This window comes from Neopelma chrysocephalum, unplaced genomic scaffold, assembly GCF_003984885.1.
Source record: "Neopelma chrysocephalum unplaced genomic scaffold, ASM398488v2 Primary Assembly neopelma1_76, whole genome shotgun sequence".
NCBI lineage: Eukaryota > Metazoa > Chordata > Aves > Passeriformes > Pipridae > Neopelma > Neopelma chrysocephalum.
In genome coordinates, this window is record NW_020897737.1 from 15,199,583 (window position 1) to 15,226,581 (window position 26,999).

At 41.1% G+C, this 26,999-nt stretch overlaps 1 protein-coding gene across 2 annotated transcripts in view; it reads left to right on the top strand.

The window, feature by feature from the left end:
* The window catches only part of DSCAM (DS cell adhesion molecule), a 442,671-nt gene that overhangs the window by 378,528 nt on the left and 37,144 nt on the right, over nt 1–26,999 (top strand). Inside the window, exons 21-27 of one of the 2 annotated variants that reach the window (XM_027689234.1) lie at nt 4,870–5,023; nt 11,453–11,570; nt 12,355–12,518; nt 15,454–15,552; nt 16,107–16,295; nt 18,601–18,891; nt 23,596–23,772. In XM_027689234.1, the coding sequence (XP_027545035.1) occupies nt 4,870–5,023; nt 11,453–11,570; nt 12,355–12,518; nt 15,454–15,552; nt 16,107–16,295; nt 18,601–18,891; nt 23,596–23,772 (1,192 nt within the window). Of the gene's footprint in view, nt 1–4,869; nt 5,024–11,452; nt 11,571–12,350; nt 12,519–15,453; nt 15,553–16,106; nt 16,296–18,600; nt 18,892–23,595; nt 23,773–26,999 lie in introns of those variants that run through there. The other variant, XM_027689235.1, reaches the window with a different exon arrangement.

Consider the following 26,999-nt stretch of genomic DNA (forward strand, 5'->3'; position numbering starts at 1 on the left):
GGCACCTGGATGTAGCACTCGGGGTTGTGTTTTAGGGGTGATTATGGTGGTGCTGGGGTGACACTTGGGGTAGATGATCTTGAAGGTCTCTTCCAGCCGTGATGTTTCTGGGATTCTGGGATTTCCAGGAACAGGAAAGGCCTGAGGTGGAGCGGGGTAGACAGTTCTGTGACGGTGTTCAAAAAGATGGAGATCTTTGTGTTTTGACCACACAGAACTAAAAACTTACTTTAATTACTGATGAGACTCAGTGCTTATTATAGGCCTCATCTGCACTACTGATTGAACAAGGGCCAAGGAGCAGCACCAGGCCCCAAGAGGATGTGATGGCGACCAGTGTCAGTGCACATTGCTAAAGCAGATTTGTTTTGAAAAGAGCTATTTAAAGCAGTACAAAACCGAGCTGGAGACCAAGTTTAAAAGCAGTGTGGAGCATTGGGATGGAGTGCTCAACATACTGCCTGGCTGTCTCCCATGTAGCAGTGGAGATAAGCCCAGAGGATTGATGTTTGTTGAGAGAAACCCAGCTATGCAAACAGCATTTCACTGATTCAACTCAGGCCAGATATAAAACTGATTGCTGCTCTGTGGGAGCCTGCAAAACCAGTGGTTTGTTGTTGTGGACAGGAGGGAGAGACATAAGTATCTCTCCTGAGTCCACTTTTGTGCAGTGGTTCCATTAGTGACCTGGATAATGAAATAGAGAGGCTGCCTATTAAATTTGCAGGAGATATAAGGCTGAGAGGGGTTGCATGTACACAGGAGACACAACTAGAATTCAGACAGATCTTGATGAACTGGGAAATTGGTCTGCAAAAAGTGAGATAAAATTTAGCAAGAAAATGGGTAGTATGAATAATTAGCTACAGAAGTACTGGGTAGAGAGCAATTGGCTTGGTTCTTCAGAAGAGGGTTTTGAGGTTATTGTGCATCCCAAGATGAACATCAGCTGCCTTTATGGTCCTGTTGTGAAAAGCCAAATGAGAAACCCTGGAATTGTTGAATACAGGTTTGGAAACTGTGTTTGAGAAAGCTATGGACCATCGTTTGACAGTCTGAAGGATAACAGCAGATATTCTTGGAGGAACTACTGGAGAAAATGTGATTTCTGGATAATGTTGAAAGCATCAGGGTTATTTAGTTGTAAAAAGATAAGGGTACTGGTGGGGAAAGGAATGATAAAACTTCATGTAGATTAAAAGCTGGTGCAAAGATCAAGGTAATAATCTATTCCCCATGTTCCTAAGAGCCTGGAAAAGAAGCTATGGGCTTAAAGTGCAGCAGGAAACTCGAGCTAGATTACAAGAAAAGATTTCTAACCATAAGATTAAGCAACGGGATAGGTTGTGCAGCCTAGGGAGTTGCAAAATCTCTTTTTATTGTACGTCTTCAAAATCAGGTTGGAAAAACATCTTTTTGAAATGGAGCACATACAGTTGAACGTGGTTTAAAGAAGAAACATAGACTTGGGTGAACTCTCAGGGTCCTTTACATGATGCAATGGCCATATTTTCTACCTAAATTCACAGTGAAAACGCACTTGCTACTCTAGGTTTTATATATATGTCTTAACTCTCTGTTTGGGAAACAGAGATTACTTGGAAAACTGTTAGAAATGGTTTCTTAATTTTTTCTAAAGCAACCTTTATCTAAGGCTGGGTTAAAAAAAAACCACAACAAACAAAGCAACAAATAAAAGGAACAATCAAAAATAAAAGCCAGAGGCATCAGAGTCTATGCACATTTCCTATTTAATTGTGCTTTAAAGGAGTCAGAAATGCCAGAAGATGGCATCCTGCTTCAAAGTGTGTGAAGGAATGCACTCCAGTAGAGCTGAAGTTGCATCAGAGGAAATTGATGTTCCCTGCAGTGGCTGTTCCTCAGCATATCTTGCCGTTGCCTGGTTTGGGAAGTAGATTGACTGCATCCTGATAGAGGACTTGGATTTCATTTCATTTCATTCTTCACAGCCCTTGCTGGCTTTTTAGAGATTGATCTCTGTCTGTCCTTTCTGGACAGTGAGCTAAAGGCAGAAGAAAAATTAACCCATCATCTATAAGCTGAAGAAAAATAGTGGTTGGAAGAAAAAAATCCCTTGAGCAAGCATGTTACTGCTCCTGAGACAGAACTGCAGCACATGTTTTATACTGGCACATGCACAGACCAGTATGTGACAAGGTGACATTCCTTTCAAATATTTCTTATTTCAATTGTTTAATCTTCCCTTTGCTGACAAAGCTGCCTTTTTTCTCCTTGTGTAATCAAAGTCTCTGGCATGTTAGTCTAATTGAAATGACAGGCAAAAGTTTAAAGGAAAATCGATTCTTTGTCACTGGTGCATCCCCAAGTGTTTAAAAGGGAATGTGAGCTGAGGAAACAGAAGATGTTAGAAACTAAACTCTTCTGCTATAGCAGTTTGTTTTAAGAAAATGAGAATCATTTATTTAGTGAAGCTACATTTACCAGGTTCAATTAATAAATTAATTCTGAGAATAATTGATTTTATGTTTGGAATAGCTAGAGATGCAAATGTGTGACTGATGCTGGTTCTCTGTGGGTGAAAGAAAGGAATTAAAGACAAGGCATTTAAAAGCTAAATCTGTGATTCTTCCATCTTTGGAGTTCCAGGGAGAGAGAGCTCCTCTGTTTTGAGACAATTTTGCCGTGGCAGAGGGGAGCAGGGCAGTGAGGCATTTCAAGCAGGAGTTTGGCTGTATTAGGAGTGGCTTCCAAAGAAAGCCATAGGTCCCTTTCATAAACCACAGGAATCATGGGGAAAACAGTGTAAATTTAACTGGTCTGATGTTTGCTGGAATGAAAGTGAGCAAAGAGGAATTCTGTCATGTTTAGCTGTTCCTAAATGCTGCATCCATAGGTGAAGTAACCTGTGCTACATAACTGCATTAATGAGTGAAGCCCAAGTGCCAGAGACAGACTGGCCTGCTTGACTTTCAAATTAACCCTAGGAAATGCTGCCTCATGAATATTAAATTTCAGCCTCCTGTGCCATGATCAATACATTAATTTTTATGTATGACCTCACAAAGATCCAGCCTGTCAAGCTACGGGCATTTGTCCAATATTCCTGTATAAATGTCAAGACAGATGGTTTTCAAAACCTGCTGCAGTATTTCACATAATAATAGGAATGTCTGGCTGCACTGACCTCTTCATATCAGAAGTGGGAACCCAGGCAAATGCCTGTTAAATGGGACAAGCTGACTTGGCATTCTGACAAGGAAAGGAGCAATGAGATGAGCTAGAAAATAAGGCAAGGTCCCCATTTGGGCTTGTGCTGAGCCTGGGCAACTTAGCAGGAGAAAACCAGTCTTCCCAGAAAAGTTAGTAACCATGGAATAAACAGAATGTGCTCTTGTAGAAGCCTTTGCATGGTCTCTGAAGGAGGTCTGGCTCAGGTACAGATGTCTTCAGTCTAGATTTCCCAAGTGAGATGAGATGAGATGAACTCCCCTCTTCCCCTGGCTGTAGGAGATGCCAGCTCAAGAACAGAGAAGTGCAGTGACCCATTCAGTAGCTGAAGCTCTACCAATTCACACTGGAGAGGTGTTTAATGATACCTCAGAAACATCCCCTGTTTATTTGGAATTCACTTTGAAGGACTACACATTCCAATATTTTCAGGTCAATGTGCCTTTTGAAATGCTAATCAGATGGAATTGGCCTGTACCACAAGCAGATTATTTGTATATCAAAGAGATTCCTTGCACACTTTCTGTCAGTCTGAACCAAGTTTAGATTACAGTGATGCATTATTTTTAATGCTGATTCCTCATAAAATCTTCTTTTCTACGTCATTAACGTTCTAATTATTTTTAGCCTGGTGATAGTTAGCTGTTACCATGCTCAGCATTGCACAGGGAAGTGAGTATTATTCATTCTAATGCTTCATTTCCCCTCTATTTTTATGTACCAGCATCACAAAGCCCGTATCAGAAATAAAAGTGGCTGTATTGAGCAGCGGTGAGGTTTGCCTTCTCCTCCACCAAGCTTCCTGTGGAGGGATGTGCTGAGGTGCACAAAGCCACATTCCCTGCAGGAATCTATATGTTCCTCCACACTTTTCCTTGCACAGGTTGCTCCAAGGAGGCTGCAGAGCCTCTCGTAGACGAGCAGGTACTGCAGAGCAGCTGCTCCGCTTCGCCGCAGCCCCGCGGCCGAGGCACTTGAGTGACAGTGTGACAATAGACTGAACTGGCATTTCTTCCAGCGCTTGTCCTTCCCTGCTAATGCAGCTAACTGGCTGAGATGACCTTCAGCTGGGAGCCTTTGAATGGAAGTAATTCTGTGACTGTACAAAACCAGACATGTGGGGGAATTTTGAACAGTCTGTTACAGAACACGGCTTTTATTTCTTGGTTCGCCCCACTGCTGAAGGAATAAGCCACCAAAGCCTAGAATAAGGAACACCAAAGCTTCTAGTAGGCATATCTCAACTAGTAAACTCCAGATTTCACAGCAGATGCAGGACTGAACCCTCTGTTGGGAAAGTTTTGTGTAGGGGCAAGTCAGAAGCGGCAGTTCTGCTTTGTCAGAACTATTGATGGTAAAATTCAGTCAAATGTGTTCCCTTCAATTGTTTATCCAACCCTGTAAAAATAAACAGGCACATAAAAGTCCAAATCTGAATAAAAGCAATCTGTAAACAAGACACAGGCCCAAATTCACTGAATATAAATGGATTGCAACAAGTTATTGTGCCTGCTCTGTTTATCGCCGTGTGCCATCTGTTTGGAGCCATTGATATTCAGGAGAACCCTGAAGTAACAGCCTTTTGTAGCGCTCAGCTTAGCAGGCATTGTCCAAACGCTGTTTATTTTAGTCTGGAAACATTTGTCTCTCCCACCACAGGTAATCAGCGAGTTTGAAGCCTCTCCCGACTCATTTTCCTACAGAATCCCCAACCTGAGCCGGAATCGGCAGTACAGCGTCTGGGTGGTGGCGGTGACCGCCGCGGGCAGAGGCAACAGCAGCGAGATCATCACGGTGGAGCCGCTGGCCAAAGGTACAGTGACAGCCCTGCCCGGAGCCATGCGGGGCTTTGCGATGCTAATTACCGTGATAATTGGCGCGTGGCCTCTCTGCGCCTCTACCGCTCACCGAGGGCGGGATTTGTCAGCAGCAGAACTTCAGTTCTCTCTCTCTCTCCAAAAGTGACAACTCTCAGCTAATTGCTCCAGCTTTTGCTGGAGTCAGCAGAGAGAGGATGACGTGCTCCTCTGGGGGGGGGGGGTAACTCGTCCTACCTTCCTTAGAAGGCAGCGCGTTGCTTTTTTTGGAGCCAATTTTATCTTATTTTGTGGGGTACAGGGGGTTTGCACATGATATCTCTCCCCCTCTGAGCACGTTTCTTTTTCTTGCTGTACAAGGTAACTTCTTTATCATTCCTTTCCTTAGTTACATCTCTTGTGTACTCCCCAAGTACCATCTTCTGTATAAAATGGTTTGATTAACATATCTGAACTCTGAGCAATTGTTCTCTACTTGCATTAGCTTTGAAGTTTGCTGCTTCTATTTCAGATGTGATGCAGGGATAATGTGCCTCAAATCTTGCATATTTAATTCCAGCTGTACTAGTTGTTCTATTAAAAGGTAGTGCTGGGGCCTATGAATTCTGCCTTACCTGTTCTGTGAGAAGTGATGCCTGCAATATTATAGTACCTTAGCTTTGAAAATGGACAGGAAAGTGAGAAGAGTCCCATCATATTTATTCTCTGTATGAGGTATTCAGACTGATGTCTTTTCCCCACTCAACTTGGTACCATCACAGCCTGTGCCATTATGAGCACAGTAATGCACAGACCCCAAAAGTTGCAAAATTAGGTGCATTTAATTGACTTTGCAGTTTTACGTGCCTGCTAATTCTTCCCTCGTGTGTCTAATGATGTAGAAATGTTAAAGAAAGTGTCTGGTGCATAATGAGGAGAGGAAAGCTTTGCAGAACTTCAGCCTTGTGCCACCAACATGAAGGCACTTCCTGCATGGAAGAGCAAGCAACCTCACCATGGGAAATCTTGCATTCCTGCCGGTCTGAGTGGGAGATCACCAGTTTGATGGTGGTAGATTAACTGTCTGAGCTTTATCCTGGGCTGCATCCCAGGCACTGTGGGCAGCAAGTGAGGGGGGGATTCTGCCCCTCTGCCCCCTCAGGTGAGGCCCCACCTGCAGAGCTGCCTCCAGCCCTGGGGAGAAAGGACATGGAGCTGTTGGAAAGAGTCCAGAGCAGGCACCAAGATGATCTGAGGGATGAAACAGCTCCGCTGTGAGGAAAAGCTGGGAGAATTGGGATTGTTCAGCCTGGAGAAGAGAAGGCTCTGGGATTTTTGTAGGGTTTTTTTCTGTCAATTAAGGAGAGTCACCTTCTTTGTGGCACTTTTTGAACAGCCTTTCAGACAATTCTTTCTCTTAGTAGCTACACAGTGTTAGTGGAATGACTTGAAGAGTGTCTGAAAGGCCATGAAAAGTCCGAAGGATCTGAAAAATCTGGAACTTTTCCACTGTTGACTTATTTGCAGGATAACTGCACACTGCACTGTGAACATCAGCATGACCAAAGTTGAGATCTTAGAAGAGGGATGAAGAGTAGTAAAGGACATCAGTGAAGGAAGATTTTGAATAAACATCTTAGGGAAAAAGGGCAAAGGTCTCAGTGTGCTCCTCTTTTTAGTCCAGGTGTCACCTGTGTGGAATGGATGTGTGGTGATGAAATTTTTTAAAAAAAAGGAAATAAAAATATCCATAAAAATAGATGCTCGAATAAAACTAAAACCAGTCAACCATCAAAATGGTGCAATACTAATGGGCTGAGGCTGCAGGAAAACCCAGCAGTGCGCAGGGGCCCCTGCACAAAATGCACTAGAATTCCTCTCTTTCCATTCCCTGTGCATTTAAAGAAAGAGGAAGGTGTTCAAAGATGAACACAGATCAGTGCAGACCGTGCAGGTGCCAAGATTCTTAACCCCTGCTCGTGAGGAATTGCGGGATGCAACTGCTCTCTGCCAAAAAACTGAGAAGTTTCAACTTGACCCACATGTGCTTAAACTGATCCAGCTTACCAGAATTAATTCTGCTCCTCTGAAGCTTATGTAACATAATCCATGATGACAAATAAGTGAACTTAAAAATAACTTCTATGAAAAGACAACATGACTTTAAAGAAAAATAATTAATTACTTCAATATAGGCAGGTCAGTCTGAACAAGACTTTATTTCAAAGGACAGTAGAATGCATCCAGTCAACCTTAGAGCTTGCAGTGGTACTCCAATATAAAGTCTGCATTAGATAATGCTCAGGAAAAGCCTCTTACATGCACTTAGGACTGAAAAAGTGGTGAATAATCCATTTGTGGAGGCTTTGATGGGCACTAGGAATACTGGCAGATAGCAATTTTATGAACTTTGGATGCAGCTGGGTTAGAAATTATTGTATCGTGTGCAAGATTTCCTTTATGAATGCATCACAGGGCTTTTTAGAGAGCTGGGAGAAAGTGCTGATCAGTGACAAGGGCAGTGGATGCACAGTGAAGAAGGATGGGCAGAGCTAATAGTCTCCAAGACCTTTCTCACCCCCCAGTTTGTCTGAAGCAAACAGCACATCACGGGGCTAGAAGCAGTTATAGCCTGATTTTGCCACAAGTTCCCGATGCTGAAACATCCTGTGGGCCTTTGTTTTGAAGTTGTTTGCTTCTTTTTTTGCTTCTCTTACTGCACAGTAACTGTCCAAGTAATGATACCATCCTGACAGCTAATGAGAGTTAACTCTGAATTGAATTATGTCAACTTAATTATAACCCCTTTAAGAACTCCTTTGAGAACAATGAGAATGTCTAGATAGGGGTTTGATGTGAAATGGATAGTCCAATTTAAATGAAAGCTTAATTCAAGTTAACATTTCTTTCTTTCTTTAGTGCCTTCATTTCTCAGAACAGATTGTTATTCTCTGTAATTAACTGACAGAAATAATAAAGAAAAAACCCAACAAACAGAAAATAATCACGGCAATGAAAGTTCAGTCTGGAAGTAAAGCTCTGCCCCTGCCCCTCAAATTACACTTCATTGTTGACTTGAAAGACGTGGGTTGAGCCTATCAAATATATTTAAAAGACATAAAACCTTGCATGCACCTTGTTCCTCTTATTTACTGGCCATGACTGATGGAGAATGACATTTGCTGGCAACATGATGATAACAGATCTAGACCCATGGCCATCTGATCCTCTGGGGAGAACTCTCTGACTTTAGTGTTGAGTTTTCCCTGTTCTTTTAGACTACTCGAGCATTAATTTTGAACAGATTTCCCCCTTAGTCTATGTTGATTTGTTTGTTTAATGTTTTTAAAAAACGTGGGGCTCACATGATAGTAGCACACCTCGGTGGTCTGTTCCTTTAATGCTTCTTCAGACTGGAATCCACAGGATATCACAACCATAAAACCATGGAAGGGTTTAGGTTGGAAGGGACCTTAAAGATCATCTCATTCCAGTCCCCCTGAGAGGAGAACCTTCCACTATCCCAGGTTGCTCCCAGCCCCATCCAACCTGGCCCTGAACATTTCAAGGGATGGGGCAGCCACAGCTTTTCTGGGCAACCTGTGCCAGGGCCTCACCACCCTCTTCTGTGAGAAAGTAAATAAAAGAAAGTTCTGTTCCAGAGTATTCACTGATGGATCATTTATTTGTTATAATCTGAGCTGTAGTGAACTGTCATAGCTGTTGTTCAGTTTGCCTTTAAAATGCAGTTGTGTCCTCTGGAGAAAAAAAAACAAAAAACTGTGTTACAGCCTCTTGCAAAGAATTCCTGCCCATTTCTATTTCTGTGACAGTAAATGTAGGTTATAGGATTTGTAATTTAAGCAAACAAACCTGCAGAAAACCTCATTAGCATAAGGGAGTGCACTGTTCTGTGAAGGCACCTCTTTCTCTTCAACTAATGATTGGGTAATTTGCAAAAAATAAGGACAGACACAGCCCCACTCCAGTGCCATGCCATCAAATTTAGGACTGGAGAGAAGTCTGTAGGCATGTGGGTGGCTTTGACGACAGAGGCAAACCCTTAAACTCTGCAGCTGAATTGCTCACGTGCTTCCTAAATCTCCCTTTGCTCAAAAGGGAGAGGTCTGTGAGATTCCAGGCATTTTTACCTCATGAATGCCTGTTGGAATTTCAAACCTATTGCTTTTAGATGGATCTCACTTGACATTTATTTCGGTTCTAGTTTTCTTTGTGTACCTTTTAGCAGTCTCGGGACACTATTAGAAGTCAAGCTATAAAGAAAATTGGACTTGAAAATTATCATGATCTCTTATAAAAGCACTCAGTGCATGAAAGGAATAAGATAATCCGTAGAAACCTGTGGATACTTTCACAGGAATAGTGCACTGTGTGTTTGGAATCAGCACTTCTGGGTTATGACCTGTCATTTTACCACTTCTTCTTTGAGCTTTATGTTATTTCCACCCATCACAGTAAAACAGGGGACAGGGGATGTTGAAAACCAGGAGCTACAACATCATTGTTGCACTTTCAATTTCTAATGTCCAACCTTTGACTTAAAGGAAGGATTCACATTGAAAGAACTATCAAAAACAAAGGGATAACACAGACAGTTTGCCAACAGTGGTGCTGAAGGCTTCAGCAGGATTCCTGTATTCCACAGGCTTTGTCCCACAGGAACTGGCAGCAGTTGGAAACAGCTGGATATTTCAAGAAACACTGAGGAGGTGGGAAGGCCAGGGAGGAAATGATTAATAGTTAATTTTAAATGAGTTTCCAGGCTTGACTTTACAGAGGAATTTTGCATGGAACGGGAATTCAAGCAGTCCAGAGGTTCCAGATGTGTTTTGTAGATAGTCGGAGCTGACAACATCTCCTGCTGCCTTTTAAAGATGGTGTGAGCACCATGAGGCACCTCCTGCCACAAAAACCTGGCACCACTGAAGACAGTTGAGCCTTTTAACACCAGCTTGAGCAGAGTCAGGATTTCACTGTGTGTGTCTCTGGGTGCACTGAGCATTTTTCTGTGTGAGTTCCTTTGGTTAATGAGCCCGTGGCTTGTGGCAGTCCAGGGCTCTGTAAATCTTTCCTAGGGGACGTGGCCTTAGGAATGCCCTGGTGGAAAACCAGGCAGATTCATGAGGCTTAATGACTGAACAGTGTCTTTGAGGAGTCACTTTGGTGTTTAACTTTTCCAGGGCAGCGCTTTCCTGCCAGGGTTAATAATCAGAGTTTCTGGAAGGAGGGAGACAGGTATCTTCAGCTGCTGTTGAGCCAGGACAGGACATATCCATGCTTGGCTCTTCAGGAAATAATGTTGTCCCATTACCACTTTGTCTGTTACCTAAATCTTTAAACAGCTACTTTTGTTTTCAGTCAAAATTCTGACCAGAGAAAAATCTCTCTAGAAGCTTGATCTTCAACAGTGCAAGAAGAGAACACAGGCAATACAGCCTAAACTGATCATATAATCTATGAGATCTTTTCTTTTTATGAATATCTCAAGTCCCACTGCAGCCTACTCGAGTAATTTTGCTTAATTTTTCAAGGCCTGTTCTTTTATGCATGATTTTTTTTTCTTCAAGATTAACCATCCCAGTTATATTTGAAGCTGGGTCTCATTTTCATGTTTTTCTAATTGGTGCAAAACGGATTATTAAGTATAAATTCTGATCAGTGTGCATGGCTGAAGTAGATCAAGCCTAAAAATACAGTATTTTGTCTATCTGTAGTCAGTATGTGCCTTTAAAATGTATATTTAGAGGCCAAGAGCAAATCTATTTCTATCAAGGATCATTCTTAAGTAATAAACAAACCTTTAACTGAACATCGTTGTTCTTCTGTATTATAAACTAAAACTACAGGACTGATACTTTTCTTGATATATTTTGGTGATCTGAGAGCTGACACAAATTAAACTGACTGAAGAGTTTGTTCATATTTGTGGACTTCAGGTAGACTCTGCAATGTATTAACCTGTACATACCTGAAGGTTTACTTTGCTTAATAACAAAACTGTTGTAACAGTGATGTATCAACAATTTAACTTCTGTAAGACACCTGTCTATTGTGGACAATTTTTCCTGAAAGTTTGGAGAGAATCATCCATTGGACATAATTTTCATCTGTAATTTCTGCTATGAAATATATAAAAGTCAGTAAAGATGATAAATAACTGAATTTGCTCTTTTTCTCTACAAAGACTATTCCATTCTGTCCCTTATCTCTCTTTCAGTTACTTTCCCTCCAGATACTGAAACTGATACTTGTGCTTGAATAAACAGACAATATTATGAGTTAAAATGAATTAGTTTCCTGAAAGCACCGTTTGAAACAGATTAGTTTGCTTTTCCACCTTTAATTCTGGGTGTCTGTATTTCTCTTCTAAGGGCTGTATGAATGGACACCTCACTCCAGTCTTTCTTGCCCTCTCTCTCCCCCAGCTCCTGCCAGGATTTTGACCTTCAGCGGCACAGTGACAACTCCCTGGATGAAGGACATTGTTCTCCCTTGCAAAGCCGTGGGGGACCCAGCTCCAACAGTCAAATGGATGAAGGATAGGTAACCAGCAACTAAATGTATAGCTCTGATAAAAGCCCATTTCCTTAAAATCCCAAGGGTTGTGATGTGGGCACTTGAACGTGGTCACAGTAGATGAGGAGTCCAGAAATCCCTTGAACTAATTGGCTGTGGTGATTACAAGGTGTCAAAAGCAGAAGAATAATGAAGAAGGGATAAAAGGAAACATTCAAAATGTAAAACCTTAGAGTCTTTTTTGTTTTACCTTCAGGCAGACAGGAGGCTTTTATTCTGAGAAAGCAAAATGCCCGATACGCTGATCCCTGCTGAGGTGTGTCAGTATGTCTTGCCCATATTTCATTTTTCATTATTCTCTTTTCAGCTTTGGTTTCACAGTTTGACAGAGTCACTAAGAGGCACACATGGACAATAATTTTCATCCAGGCACGTTGTAAGCAGTGATACTGCAGTGCTGTGAAACCATTGTGGGCATTGATACAAATAGCTATTATTTTATAAAGGATGAACTTTGCAGCCAGGAACTGATTTACTCTTATTTTGGCATTTCTGTGAAACAGCATGTGGTTAAGGAAGGAGTGAATTTCCATTTTCACTCAAATTTGGGCCAGATAATGTGAATTTTTAAAGCAAATGGCAGGTGTTTCCCAACAGAAAATATTCCTTTACTCTCATTAAAGAGAACGCACCAACTCCCCCCCCCACCTTTTTCTTTCTTCCCATTTTTAGTTGCTTCAAAAAAAATCCAATTCTGAGTAATTTTGATTGTAACTTCTTTAATGTATGCACTTTGTTTCCTGTGAGGTAGTAACGGGACACCCAGTCTAGTGATGATTGATGGGCGAAGGAGCATCTTCAGCAATGGGAGCTTTGTCATCCGGACTGTGAAAGCAGAAGACTCTGGATACTACAGCTGTGTGGCCAGTAACAACTGGGGATCAGATGAAATCATTTTGAATTTGCAGGTACAAGGTAAGACTGTTTGATCCACCTCATAATTGTTACCATGACTATTGACTGCTACGTGTTGGTAATGCAAAGTGTGTGTAAAATATTAATATGAATGTGTGTTAATGCCTATCTAATTCATCTAAATTAATAAATAAAATATTATGCAGGTCATTCTGACTCAGCCATAAGCATTTTATGATCTAGTAAGAGGTGCTTTTGGTGGAAAAATTCACATGCTTTCCAGTTAAGTCTCTTTGTGAGTTTTTGTAGGATTGACAACTGAGTGTTATCTTCTAGTTCTTCACTCAGAAAGTAACAGATTATACCTTCTCCTTACAAAAATGACATGTATCATTTAAATATTACAAAATTCAGAAAGACCTGAAGGCCTTTACTTCGGCTTCTGAAAAGTTCTCAACAGAAATTTGCCCCTGTACTGAGACCTTGGACAGAAACTTCATTAGGGAGGAGCAGAATTTTATTGATGGTGGATATGAGGAAGCATTTAAAATGAAACATCAGTACACCTTCAACTAATGCATATCACCAGCTGCTTTTTATGTGCATGTTGAAATGCCTGAAGTGTATCCAGGATGGTGTTGATCCATATAAAAGCAATGACAATATAGGAATGCACACTGACAGTAATGTGAAGCAGAGCCTGTGTATTCACAAAGCAAGAATTCACTATGCAGGAGATTTCCTTGCTCCCTTACTCTAAAAAAGATACTCAAAGTGCTTCAACTGGCTGCAAATTGTTGTGCCAGAGGGAAGAAAACACCTGAGTTGGGAATGTGGGCCATGCTGTGCTTCAACACTCTCTGGATGTGAATTTAAACTTCTAGTGCAAACATATGAGAGCACAGAAAGAGATTATTTCAGCTGCAGCCCCACTCTTCCTGCATAAACCATTCCATTAAGCCTTGAAACAAATATCAGCTTGCCTACAATCCAACAGAAACTAAAGGATGCTCTTCTGCAATGTTTGAAGCATGACCACAAAAGGAAGGAGGCAGAGAAAACACTGTCAAATGGAAACCTTATATTTATATTTCATTAAGTACTTCTGTAATTGCATATCTTTGCTGTTATTGAACTGCAGTAACTAAAAGCAAATCAATATTATTTCCCTGAGGGACAGAGAAGGAGTGGCATTTAATATGTGGGACCACCATTTTTTGTAGATAGGGTGAAGCTGTGACGGAAGGTTTTACAATAAATCTTTCCCAGTGCAGTGTGTGCAGTCTCTCTCCATGGAATCAGCCAAGTCAGTCAGAATAACAGAACAAATCCATCTCACACAGAGAATTTTCCTTTAGAGTATAAACTGTCTCTTTGGTTTTCTTCAGCACAGTTGGGCCCTGTGAGGGCAGCAAAATGAACTTCTCTCTGAACTAGTCCACAGCTGCAAACCAGCAGCCTCTGATTTATATCAGCATTCAAATTGTTTCGCAATCTGCTGACTTGAGCATGAGCTCCCTGGCTTTCCATCCCAGTTCTTCATCCTTCTCCTTGATGGACACTGTCCATGCCTCACTTCTTGTTCTTGAGGCAGCAAAGCTCCATTTTGTCTGTGTATCTGAGGAGCTTGGAGGTCTCTAGTCACACGTGTTCAGAAGACTCTTGGGTGATGTGTTAGCAAATGTTGACCCTCCAGGGCTCCAATAAATTTTCTCCCAGCTCTTTAAAGTTTCACCTGCCGTCCTTTTCAAACATCATCCCCCATGGCCTCACTGCTTTTGTGCCATGGTTCTGGTTACCTCATCTCTACAACAGGGCCAGCTAAAGATTCAGACAGAAGTCCAAGATGACCTCCTCAGACCATAACTAGTGTATGATCATATTGGCACATGACAGAGTTGTCAAGGTGAAAAGAAAACTGGTTGCTTTGCCACTCCCTGTCCCTGAGCTCTGGAAACCCAGCCACTCTACAGTTTGGGATTACTTAGCCTGAGCCTAAACTGTCACAGTTTATAGTCCCATTTCCAGTCTCAATTCCCTGTCTCATTTACCAGTTCCAGTTTTTCTTAGCCTGGGCAACTTACTGGGATGTGGCCTGGCTCTTTCTCTGCCCTTTCATGCTGGAGTTTCATAGAACCATGGAATGGTTTAGGTTGGAAGTTACATTAAAGATCACCCAGTTCCAGCCCCCCTGCCATGGGCAGGGACACCTCCCCTAGACCAGGTTACTCAATCTCTCATCCAACCTGCATGGAAGTGAGTTTTCTCTGAAGAAAAATGGGCACTGGGAAGATGGGAGATGAGACTTCTGTCTTATGCCTGTGTTCAGTCAGGAGCTGGTCCTGGGAACCACACGTAAGAACCTGGTTCTTATATCCCACAGATTAAACACAGATATAATGTTTATAGAGAGCAGCAAAACTGAAGTGTTTCCAGTCTTCACTGATAAAATTGTGTTTTCTTTATACCAGTAACCTCAGTGGTGTGGAAGAGGTTATGGATCTGCTTCCAATCACAGATCTGACTATGCTGCCTAATTGAGTGGCAGAAACTCATTATACACCCTTCTTTTTTTAATTTTTGCCATAATGGCCTGCAAATACAGGGACAAGTGGGGCATCATTTGCAACTGCACATCTGCTTCCTGCCACTAAAATTTCAGCTTCCCCCTAAGACAGAGATGAAAAATAATGAAAATGAATAGCTGGGTAGCTCATCTGCTATTTAGGTCTGACAGGACAGATAAAAAAAAAATCAGAGAAGAACAAAGGTTAAGAATTGAAAGACAAAATTGTGTAGAAAATTAAATGTAGAAAATGAGAGCTTGTCTGCTCTTGTTTTAACCAAGGGTGTCAGCTAAACAGACACTTTGACATAAATCATTTGCATTTTTTGCAACTCAAAACAGTTATTTGATAAATGACTGTGAGAAGTGATTAAGATCATGTCTAATCATTTGATTGCATTTTCTATTTTTGACTATTTTCCCATCTAGTTCCACCAGACCAGCCAAGACTCACTGTATCCAAAACTACATCTTCCTCTATCACTCTTTCCTGGATACCTGGAGACAACGGTGGCAGTTCTATCCGAGGTAATATAATTCAGGTTAATTGCTACTTCTTACTAAATTCTCATATGTTGATAGGATTAGTATATAATTATGAATGGCTAGAAAAACCCAGAAAAACAAAGCAATCTGTATTGCTGTCAACTCTTAATGTGCTCTATCACCGTGATAACAGCTTTCAGTAAATTGCAGTTTGTCTTTGTGGTGGTTTATTCACACATTTAATCACTTTCTTTCAGCTGTTGTGACAGTTACTCTATCTGATTTTCCAGACATGTAATCTCCAACCACTCATTTCTGAGGGTCCAGGTTCATCATCTGGTTGTTGCTGATTGAAGGGTGCTTAGAAATATCTATCCCTTTCTTTTCCCTTTGAAGCCATCACAAAAATGGTATTTAGGCTGTTGTAAGGATGGGGAAAAATGCATTGCCTATCTTTTAGTCAGGGGGGAGCTTTATGTCTTCCTGCAAATGGGACTTTCCCAGTTTTATTAGGTCTTTAAAATGACTCGTGGGATCACCTGAAGAATCTGTGGTTTGTGTCCGGCTCATCGCTGCCATCTCTGCTTTTCCTCCAGGTTATATTTTGCAGTACTCTGAAGATAACAGTGAGCAGTGGGGCAGTTTTCCCATTAGCCCCAGTGAGAGATCCTACAGGCTGGAAACACTGAAATGTGGCACTTGGTACAAGTTCACTCTGACTGCCCAGAACGGGGTGGGGCCGGGACGCATCAGCGAGATCATCGAGGCCAAGACACTTGGAAAAGGTTTGTGGATTTCCATCCCCTTTGCTCCCCTAAAGCTCTGGCATCCTGCTGCAGGTCTTGGTTTGATGAGAAGACAGGCTTGGATATTTAATATTTCTGGCTTTGGAAGCATTTCCAGTTGTGTCCATGCTGTGAGAGAAAAGGCTGTCGCTGCAGGACTTTAAGCTCTTCCTGGCTGATGTTCTATCCTTATTTCTCCAGTAATTTTTTTCTAAGATGGGTTGGGTGGTATTTGGTAAGAGAGTGTCTCCCCTGCCACGGGATACAGCAATTCCAACTGCTTTATTGCCATGAAGAAATTGTTTCTTCTCTTCTTATAAAAATTCAGGGGGTTATTTGTCTCGATGTTGAAGGAAGACAGGGAATAAATAAATATCTGGGTAAAGGAAATGGGACCAATGTTTTATTTCTCCTCCAAGCTGGTATTGCAGGAGCCATGCATATAGCATCCTTTGAGCAGGATCAGTGTCAAAAATAAAGGAAAAGTTTACATTAAGTTCTGCAAGGCAAAACAAACAAAATCCATGTAATTCTTAGTTAGCTCAGCAATGGGTCCCTTGGTCGTGGTTGCTGAGGTAAATTCCACACTAGAAATATATGTCAGAACTATGAGCAAATTTGGCTACAGACCCACTTAAAGGGGCACTTTAACACAAGGTAGTGCAGTAGTTTTGCATAATGCTCTAAAGGTCACCTCCTCTTGAATCTCTTCCCCAGTTGTAAGAAACGCTTTTGCTTGGTAGCAGTTTCACAGTAAAAATAGTTTATTTTGGTAGGAAAGTCAGCCCTTCTCCGTGCTCTCCATCACACCAGTGCTGTTGCAGAGTGGGTGTGAGTGGCAGGACTTACTGAAGCTCAGGGGAGACTGAAGCACAGCTGCAAATGTCCTGAGATTGTCATGATCAGGGAGAATCATCTGCTGACATTAAAGCAAAGGGACACTTGGAGAAGTAGCAATTGAGGGTTTTTTATTTTCATTCATTAGAAGTTTCTTTTTGCATCAGATGTAAAATTTAAACATGCTTCAAATAAGATCTGAATCATAGAAGTGTTTCGATTGGAAAAGACCTTTAAGATCATTGGTTCATAAGAAAGCAGATCTCCCAGCCTTTTGAGTTTCTCTGGGGTTTTATACAAATGCCTGAAAACTACCTGTGTAACATTTATGGACTGAACAGGTACTGTGTGATTTAGAAGGCTGAGATCACTCTCCTTCATGTTAAAGCTCCAGAAGCATCTCTACCCTAAGCTGTTAACAGGGACAATTTGAAGTAGTTCATAACACATGGCAGGAATTACAAGTTTCATTTAGATTCTTATAGGGTTTAGAAAAGAGTATGTTTTCCTACAAGAATGCCAGAAATACCCCTATTTGGAAAAGTTATGCTTCATTATAAAAATAAAATAGCACATTACAGATAATTTTCACTACATTAGGTGTAACTTCCAATAGTAAAGATACTTGGTTTGCTGAACAGTTTGCAATAATACTTTTAAATACTCTGCAGCAGTATTTAATTCAAATTACACTTGTTGATGGTCTTCCTTGTCCATCTACTGTTGCTATTTCAATTCTCAGGTGCCATTTTGACTGTCATTACTCCTGTGTTTTGTAGAACTGTCAAAAAAACTTAAATCGTAAACCATCATTTGAGCCCAAAGTGTGACAAGGAAATAAAAATGTCATTCCCCTTCTGAATGGAAACATTTTAACTCAGAAATGCAAAATTCAAAATATATATTATTTTCATGTATGTCATGTGCAATGGTAGCATATAATTATTTTTAATCGCTGTTCTTTTCTTGCAAGTTCTTAAAATTTGTCATTTTTGGCAAATGAAAGTTTCTGTACTTGCAAAAAAGCCTTGTTCAAAAGCCACTTCAAAAGAAGACTGGAGCATCAGTGGACAATCTTCAAGTGCATTTGTCTTTTGTAGTATTTTTGGAGGAAGTTTTGAACTCTTTCTTTTTTTTTCGTAGCAGTGAGCAGGGGCATTTATTTCTATGAAGTGTCTGCACTAGATTTACAAGTCATCCCAGACCATGCAAACCAGCAAGTCAGATCCATCTGGAGATGTATGGATATTTTTTTCACTTGTAGATTTGGAAATCTGAGTTTGTGAGTCTGGCACATAAGTGTGAAAAAAACATTTAAGAAGGAGGAGGGGGAGAAGTTAAATATATAGCTACTGAGTTCAAGATAAAGTTAAAAGCATCCTAGAAGTTATTCTCTTAACTTTATAATTTAAGAGCCCTTTATCTGCAATATTTAAGCATTTCACTTGAATTATACCATTGCCTCCAGAGCCACAGTTTTCCAAGGAACAAGAGCTCTTTGCCAGTATCAACACGACACGAGTGAAGCTGAACCTGATAGGCTGGAATGACGGGGGCTGCCCCATCACCTCCTTCACCCTGGAATACCGACCCTTTGGGACAACGGTCTGGACAACGGCTCAGAGGACATCCCTGTCCAAGTCCTACATCCTGTATGACCTCCAGGAGGCAACCTGGTATGAGCTGCAGATGAGAGTGTGCAACAGTGCTGGCTGTGCAGAGAAACAAGCTAAATTTGCAACACTCAATTACGATGGCAGTAAGTATTTGATTTTATTTACGTCTCAGAAACTGTTTTACTCAAGTTTCATAAGTTCAACCTTCTTTTTTTTTTTTTCTCATCTTCCATTTTTTCCCCTCGTAAACCCCATTTTAAATCTGCTGGTCGTGCTGTCAGAGAGGTTGAGGTCTCAAGGATGTAAAATATCTCCTGATTTCATGACAATGGGCTGCCAGGCAGAGAAGAGGAATTGTTTATTTGTCGTCACTGCGGAAAAGCTCCGGCACCGAAGTCAATCAGCCATAAGACACGTAATCATAGGACACTAAGTGTCATTAGTTCCAGTGGTTACAGAGGCACTTGCTGGTAATTCATGCATCTCTTCCATGAAATTTTTGTCTCCCACACAATTGGTTCCTGCAGCCATTCAGGGGGTGTGTGGCCCCCTCGATATTCCGTGCGAGAGTGTCCTTGTGACACTGCCCAAAACCCATTATGTGACACAACGGAGCTTATCTTCCGGGAAAGCCTCTGGAAAACATCCTCCAAGGGCAAAGCAATGGCAGTGCTTTACAGGCAGGGGAGAGTGAAGCTAATGGCCATGACAGATGGCTCGGTCATGCCTGGCAGCAGGGCACAGGGGAGGCAGGCGTTGTTGCATCCTGCCCTTCTGCCAGGGGTTACTGCCCACCCTTCAAAAACCGGGACAAGAGGGCAAGAGCAAACATGCCAGTTTGTCAGTCACCCCAGCTCATCTCCTGGCAGGCTTGTGGAGAGGGAGGGTGGCACATGTGTGCTCCCGGTGGCTCTGCGGTGGGAGATGCCTGTGCTCCTGGCAGGAAGGCAGCACAGATGGCTCCAGATGGCATTCCCTTGAATTGCTCCAGTGTGAATTGCCAGAGCTTTTCTGGAGACATCCAGTGTAAAAATCTTGCTGTGTTGCCAGGGATATTGTGCTGTGCTGTGCAACCACTTGGCTACATCTGTAGTGTTAAATTAACCAACAGAACCAGTGAGCAAATTCAAGCAAGAGCTGATGGTTGTCCAGTGACAGCACCAAGCTGGTAATTGTTCATAACTCTGTGTTGGTAACACATCTCCCTGACACAGATTTGTCCCATCACTCCTCATGTACAGCTCAGGGCAGAGCAGGGGCCATTCCCAGTCATAAGTGTGGGATATGACTCAGGCAGGGTTTAAACCTCAGCATCTTAAGCCATTACATCTTACATCATTCCATCTATATGATTGGAGCACACAAGCCATACCTTAAAATGAGATTATATGAAAATGCAGGTCTGGAGCCTTAAATTCCCACTGATAGCACTGAAATCAAATGTATTCTCGCAGTGATCTGATTTCAAATGTTGTCAGGCTCTGCTTTTTCATTGAATGATGATACTTACCTTGGTTTCACACACTGTGACCTGCACACCCTTTGATTTTTTTGATGTTGCTGTATGGCATCTTTAAAAGAGAGAAAACGAAACAGTGAAAACTATTTGTAGCATTAAATTTCCTGGGCCACTGCTTCTGGTCAGCTGGAAAATTTCTCATTTATGATGTTGCTGGTTTTGTTTGTCAGACATGCTTTGCCAGGACTACATTGTGCCTTAGAGAGGCAGCATGATCTTGAATACTGACCCTAAGGTTAAGAGGGGCAAACACGGGAATGGAGAAGCAGATTTCAGTTTTCAGATTTTCTAAATCTGTTACCTTTGATGCAGAATAGAAATGATAAACTAGTTGTTATTATTATTATCGTCACTATTGAAAATTAAGATAGTCTATGCCCACATAAGAGATTTCATATAAATATTTCAGTGCTTCTAAACAAAAGTTGTCCCTATAGTTCCCTGCTCAATTTTTCCTTGGTAAACTGCATAGGCTTAAGGAGCTTCAGAGTTGGAAAATTGTGTATTATTATAAATCAACATTTCCTATCATTACTTCATGCAGGAATTTTTTGCTTTCCTGGAGAGGGAGTTTTTTGTTTGTCTGTGGAAACTTCTTGGCCAGCTCCACTTTTGAGTGTTACCCCCACCTCTACCTTTGATTCATCCTGTGATGTGAGATTAGCCCCTTCCAGCTTCCAGGGGTCCCAGCTGCCCTTGGGATAAAGCAGGTACAAGGATAGTACTTTGGAGATTAGATAACATGGTGTATGGAAGTTCTAGGATACCAAAAGATGAGGACAAAACTCAGGAGCTTTAGCAGCCTTAGGCTAAAGCCTTTGTAAACTTTGCAGAAATCCTTGAGTTACGTGGTGTTTGGGTCACTTTGGGCTGCAGCAGCTGATTGCTGCCTGTGGCAGAGCTCATGAGGAATATCCTGGCTGAGCATCCTTCACCTGAAATCTCTCCGTGGGAAATCAGGTCAAAGGGTTAATGACGACTTTGTGCTCTCTCCGTTCACGGGTATCTCACCTCACAGATTTCCTGACCTCCCTGCCCCTTGTTTTTTGGAACGCTTGCACTCAATACTCGAGGAGGTATTTTTAGCACCCATAGTGTGTAGCACTGCAAAGGAGCTTCCCTCAGCTCCTCAGTAGCCCTGACATTAAATCAGATCAGCTCCGTGGCTGCTCCAACTCTGCTAATTGATTCCAGCCCACCAAGGGACTTCCCACCGTGAAGAGCAGTGAGGACACGGGAAAACACTTAGATTAGTATTCCTGAATTCACGAGGTGCAGTGGGAGATGCTGGAAGGGCTGCAACAAAGGGGAAAATGGGGTCAGAGACATTCCAATTACAACTTCTAGGAAGCACCAATCAGGTGAGTTGACCTGGAAAATAAAACAAACCCTCCCAGTTCATCTGGGACTTAGTTCTGAGGACTTTGGGTATTCCACTCCCAGCCAGCACCCAGGATGCCAATAAATGTTTCTATCCATGGAGAGCAGGATTAGTTTTTGCTAATTCCTAATACAATTGCTGAAAAGCCACAAATGGATAATGTGAGGGTTATATAAACCTGCAGCATGATTTTTAATTAAGCTTTAACCGTCTGGCTATAACGTTATGAGGTTTACATTTTACTTGGAAGAGGTATGGATAATGATAATCACATACCTAAACACTTAAGGTTTAGCTGAAATTAAGGCCACTCATAATTTGATTTTCATCACACAGGTCTCTGGGAAGACGTAATTTTAGGCAATCTTGAACCCAACAGTCTTTAGGCAGAGATCTGTGTGACTGTAATTCAGAGAAAACTTTGGCCTCTTAGTATTCATGAGGGTTTAGGAGAATTTGGAGACAGTTATTAGTATTACCTTCAGGAGCTTCAAGTTTCATCTAATAATTTTATTTGCCTTGAGAGTAGTGCAAAAACTGAATCTCAGTTGAAAAAATCCTGCTGTGTGTTTATACCAAGAAATGGAAAATTAGGAAAAAAAAAAAGAAAATTATGGGGAAGAACTGCAAAGGAACAGTAGAAAAATATTCAAAATGCAATTGTAAGAAAACAAATTTTCCGTAGTACTTGATAAAGGTTTGGGTGGTTGTAGCTTTTCTTTTAATCTTCCTCTCTTTAGGGAGCTGCTCCATGCTTTATATGCAACTCAAATAGATCTGAAAAAACCCCCATGACTTAGGATTCAACATTTTCACTGTGGTTCTAGCACTCACATTGTACTGCATCATATCCCAGTTTTTTATTCTGATACTGTATGGGACATAATGGGATATATCACTTAATGCAGCAATTAAAATGTAAAAAAGGATGTGCCTGTTTTTCTCTGTCACCCTCCTCTCCTTTCAGCAAGTAAGGAGCCACTTTTATGTCTCAGTAGCCGGTTAAAATTTAATAGCTTCCATCCAAAGTCATCACAGTTCACAATACTTGCGTGTTCCTACCCATTCCAAACAAATATGCATTTTATAGCTCATTTGTGGTTGCATTCAGCAGTTTAATAGTAATCAGGAAATGAGGGAGAAGTCTTCCATGACTAAACAGCCTTCCCCAGAAAGCCCTGCATTCTTCTCACGTCCTTCAGAGGTAAAGAAAAAGAGAATTGAAAAGTTCAAGTATTATATATCACCAGGAAGCCAGGTATATTCAAAATGCAAATATGTCCCAGAATGAAAAAGTGAGCTGCCTGCCAGTAGTTGGTAGATTCATTTCCCTGGTTTCCCTCTCAAAATTTGATTGTTTCTCTCCAGCATTACCCTCCTGTTTTACTGATGAGTTTAATGTCAGACAGTCTTTAGCAGATTAGTATCAGCTTGGCCATCTGAATTTCAGATCCCTGCCACTGCTGCACCCCTAGACTTGATGTAAGAATGTTTCTCCGCAAAGGATCGATCTGATGTGTGTGGCACAAAATGAGCTTTGTCAGATACCAAGAAAAGCCCAGCAGAAATGCTGCAGCAGTGCTATTTTCCCAAAGTAAGGAGTAATATATAGGTAGGAATTCTGAGACCTCTTACAGCTTTGTAATGATTTAATAGGGCTCAAAATTAATCATAGTATTTGACTGCTTAGCGGGCGTGGTTGTGCTTAATCAATTAATGCAATTCTTCTTGATTTCTGATAATCTCTGAGTCTCTGCAGTCAGTACCTGTTATCAGTGTGCCTGGATATGTGTGCATGGCCATTAGACACACGAATCATCCACCCCAAACAGAAACATCCTTATTAATGTTCTGCAGACAACTGGAGCACGTGACCTGCCTTATTCCCCGCGAACTCAACCTTTTGTCTTCGTTAATAGGCCTCTAATATCATGACACTGTTTCCAGGTACAATCCCTCCACTCATTAAGTCAGTTGTGCAGAGTGAGGAAGGGCTGGCAACCAACGAAGGGCTAAAGATGCTGGTGACCATCTCCTGTATCTTGGTTGGGGTCTTGCTGCTCTTTGTGATGCTGATGGTCGTGAGGAGGAGGAGGAGGGAGCAGAGGCTGAAGCGACTGAGAGGTAAGAGGACGTCTGTGGCCCTCATTTCCACATACACACAGTCCCTGAACGTGAAAGTACAAGTGACCAAACTGTTCAATCCCCAGCTGGCACCGTTTTCCTGCAATACCTAATAGACATGAGGTGACAAAGCGTGTGTGTTTTCTACAGAGATTCCTTCTTTTTCGTTTGGTACTAAGCTTCTACAAAAATAATTAATGTTTTCATTGTTATTATGGGAAAAGAAAATAATTCTCATGTGTTGGTGTTTGTTTATTTTCCTTTTTTTTTTTTTTTGCTGGTGTTTGCTTCCCTTGTGAATGGTTCCGATAACCTAAAATTGGGGGTTTTTTTGAAGGATAAAATCAGATGTTCTAAAGATGAGGGAATTTCAGTTTCCCAGCAGATGCAAACCATGATTCCTGAACTTTAAAATGAAAATAGCCATGTATTAGTAAGCTAGAAAACACAGCCAGATAGCCTCAGATTTTTTGCCACAGCTCTTTCCCCCCGATGTGTTATGACAGAACTATTGCAACACTTCACTGGCCTTTCACTGCTGCTGATCTGTCCTTTTCTCTAATCCTCATTCAAATTCAGTTGTTTGCCGGACGAATAAGTTTTAGATCTGTGAATTCATTCAGCTTTATCAATCTTCCAGTAAATACGCCTGGCTGAGCCACAGCCAAGTTTTTGACTCTTGCAGCCACTTGCAGTCGCTTCTGCCCTCTAGATTTTGGCACATAATGGCAGACCTTCCACTGAAGGTATTGGGAAAAAAGCCTCTCAAATCCCACACTGAATAAATAGTAAAGCAACTCATCCTTTACAAAAATAAGTCTAATTATTTCCAAGAGCCACCAACTCGTTTAGCTATTTTGTATTTTAACCAAAATACGATCGTAGCTATTAAATCCTTCTCACCTTAGCAAATACTTATCTCTCTTTTGGGTCTCATTTTGTTTTCTGTAACAATATTTTGGATGTTTTTGCCAAAAAAAAAAAGAAAAAAAAAAGAAGAGATACAGGGCTCTTAGGCATGGGCAAACTCATAGATTAAAGAGGACAACTGCCCTTATGGTTCCCACACAGCTCTGCAAATCAGGGCATCTGGATGCTTTAGCTTGTATAATAACTTTTTCATTTGAAACCTTAGAAGTCATTTAGCCCTGTGAAGTTTGGGTTGTTTTTTTTAATTAAAAATATGTGGTGAAGAAACAGAAAGTGTTATCTTCTTAGAAAAACTGTGGAATTCCATCCAGTAATGAGCAGGACATTTCAAGCCCCCTGGCTCCAGGAAATGGTGGCTGTGCACATTATTTTTTCATGGTTAATTTACAAGTATTCATAGATTCTTGAGTTACAGTCCCTTAAGGAAGCCTCATGATCACTGGCCAGTACAGCTTTTGCATAACATAAGACTTCTCTGAACTATTTCCTCTTAGAATATAGGAATTTAGAAAAATATCTGAGCTTCACAAAAACATAGGCAGTGAAAAAGAATTCATCAGTACTTTTGATAAAAATAATCAGTATTTAACTAACATTTCTGTAAAAATTGCATTTCACTTATCTGAATTTGTCAAGCTACAGCTCAACATCCCATCTGGTCCTGTTTTACTTCTGTACAGGGACTGAAGTTCCTTTTTGGATCATTTTCAGCCTCTAAGGATATTTTTTTCACATGGTGGCGTCCAAGTAATTTCTTAGTTTTCATTGGTAAATGAAACAGATGAATATCCTTTAATTTTCCTCTGTAGTTTTCCCATCATTTATTAATGTCAAGGCTTTTATCTGGTCCCTTTGCAATCTTTAGGTAGGTTTTCTCAACTAACACAGTATTCCAGTGACACTCATATCAGCATCAGACAGAGAGGTAACAGCCTTTTTTCTTTCCCTTTATGGCCTCCTAAATGAAAAATGGCTCCTGTGTTAATTTTTGCATCATGCTACTTTTTATTAAGATACTTCGAGGTACTTTCTCACTTTGCTGTGAGAAATACAAATGTAAGATTTTACTGTTATTTAATCATATCACAGTGAGAGAGTTTTCAGTGTCATCAATTCTCAGTGAATTTTAGTCTCATTTTTAAAAATCCACTTTGTTGGACATGGCTGCTTGACCACAAATCTTTATTGATTGGCCTCAATTATTCCTTTAGTTCATTTCATTAAGCTTCATTCAATTTTTTTCATCATTTTGCTCATTGCCAAGATCAGATTGAGAGGACTTCAGTAATTCTAATTTTTTTTTTCATTCTTTTTGAAGACTGCTCCCATGTTAAACATTTTCTGTTCTGCTGGAAGTTACTTCCTGTTCTAAAAGTATATAATAACAATATAATAAGTACAATAAGTATTGTTGTTCCAGAGAACTCATTACTAAGTTCTCTACGACAGTGTGTGCAAGTTTTTCTGCTCTCCTAACTGAACAAAAAAAAAATGTTTTGCTTTAGTAATTGTTGTGATCAACTTTCATGAGAATTTTGAAATAGAAATCCTGCCACAATCACTGCCATTTTTTCCTAAATCATGATTCTGCTGCCAGCTTTCCTCTAGCCTACATCAAAAAGAATAATTTCCACACTGGGACCTTCTAGAAGAACTTATGCAAGTTACAGATGTAATTCTGGCTTTTGTGGCTGCAGATGTGTTTGCTTTGAGTCTGCTGGACAAAGAGGAGTGGGAATTGCAGTTTGATGTGCAGTGTGTTCTGCATGCAAACATTTGTGTCTGTGCTTACAGACAGCGGGTTTGTGGTTCCAGTTTCTGTGGCAAACGCAGCATAAGAACAGCAGTCTCTCCATTCTTAATCTTTTCACCCCTTGTTTAGCATGTAGGGACAGTTAAACATTTGCCTTCCTCCTCTGTCACACTGGAATATTCTATAAAAAAAGCATAGTTCTTAGCAAAGCCTTGATTTTTTGCCCAGTTTAGTGGTTCCACCAAGTCAGGTCACAAAAAAGGTCAATTGGCTGCTAGAGTTCAAGCAGCCATTCAGTAGGTCAACATGTATTATAACACAGAAGCCTGATGGCTTAATGCTCTTTCTCCCTGCTATTAACCCAGCTCTGCTACTCCTGTAATAGTTTCCCCTTTGTTTTTAAATGCAGTTCACCTTCACACAGGCAGAAAGTGTGAGCGTGGCGTGATAGTTCAGAAGGGGCAGGATGCAATCTAAAGCTGTATCACTGTCCCTGATTTCCCAGGGGGCCAAACCAAATGTGTTGGGAATTTTAAAGGTGGCT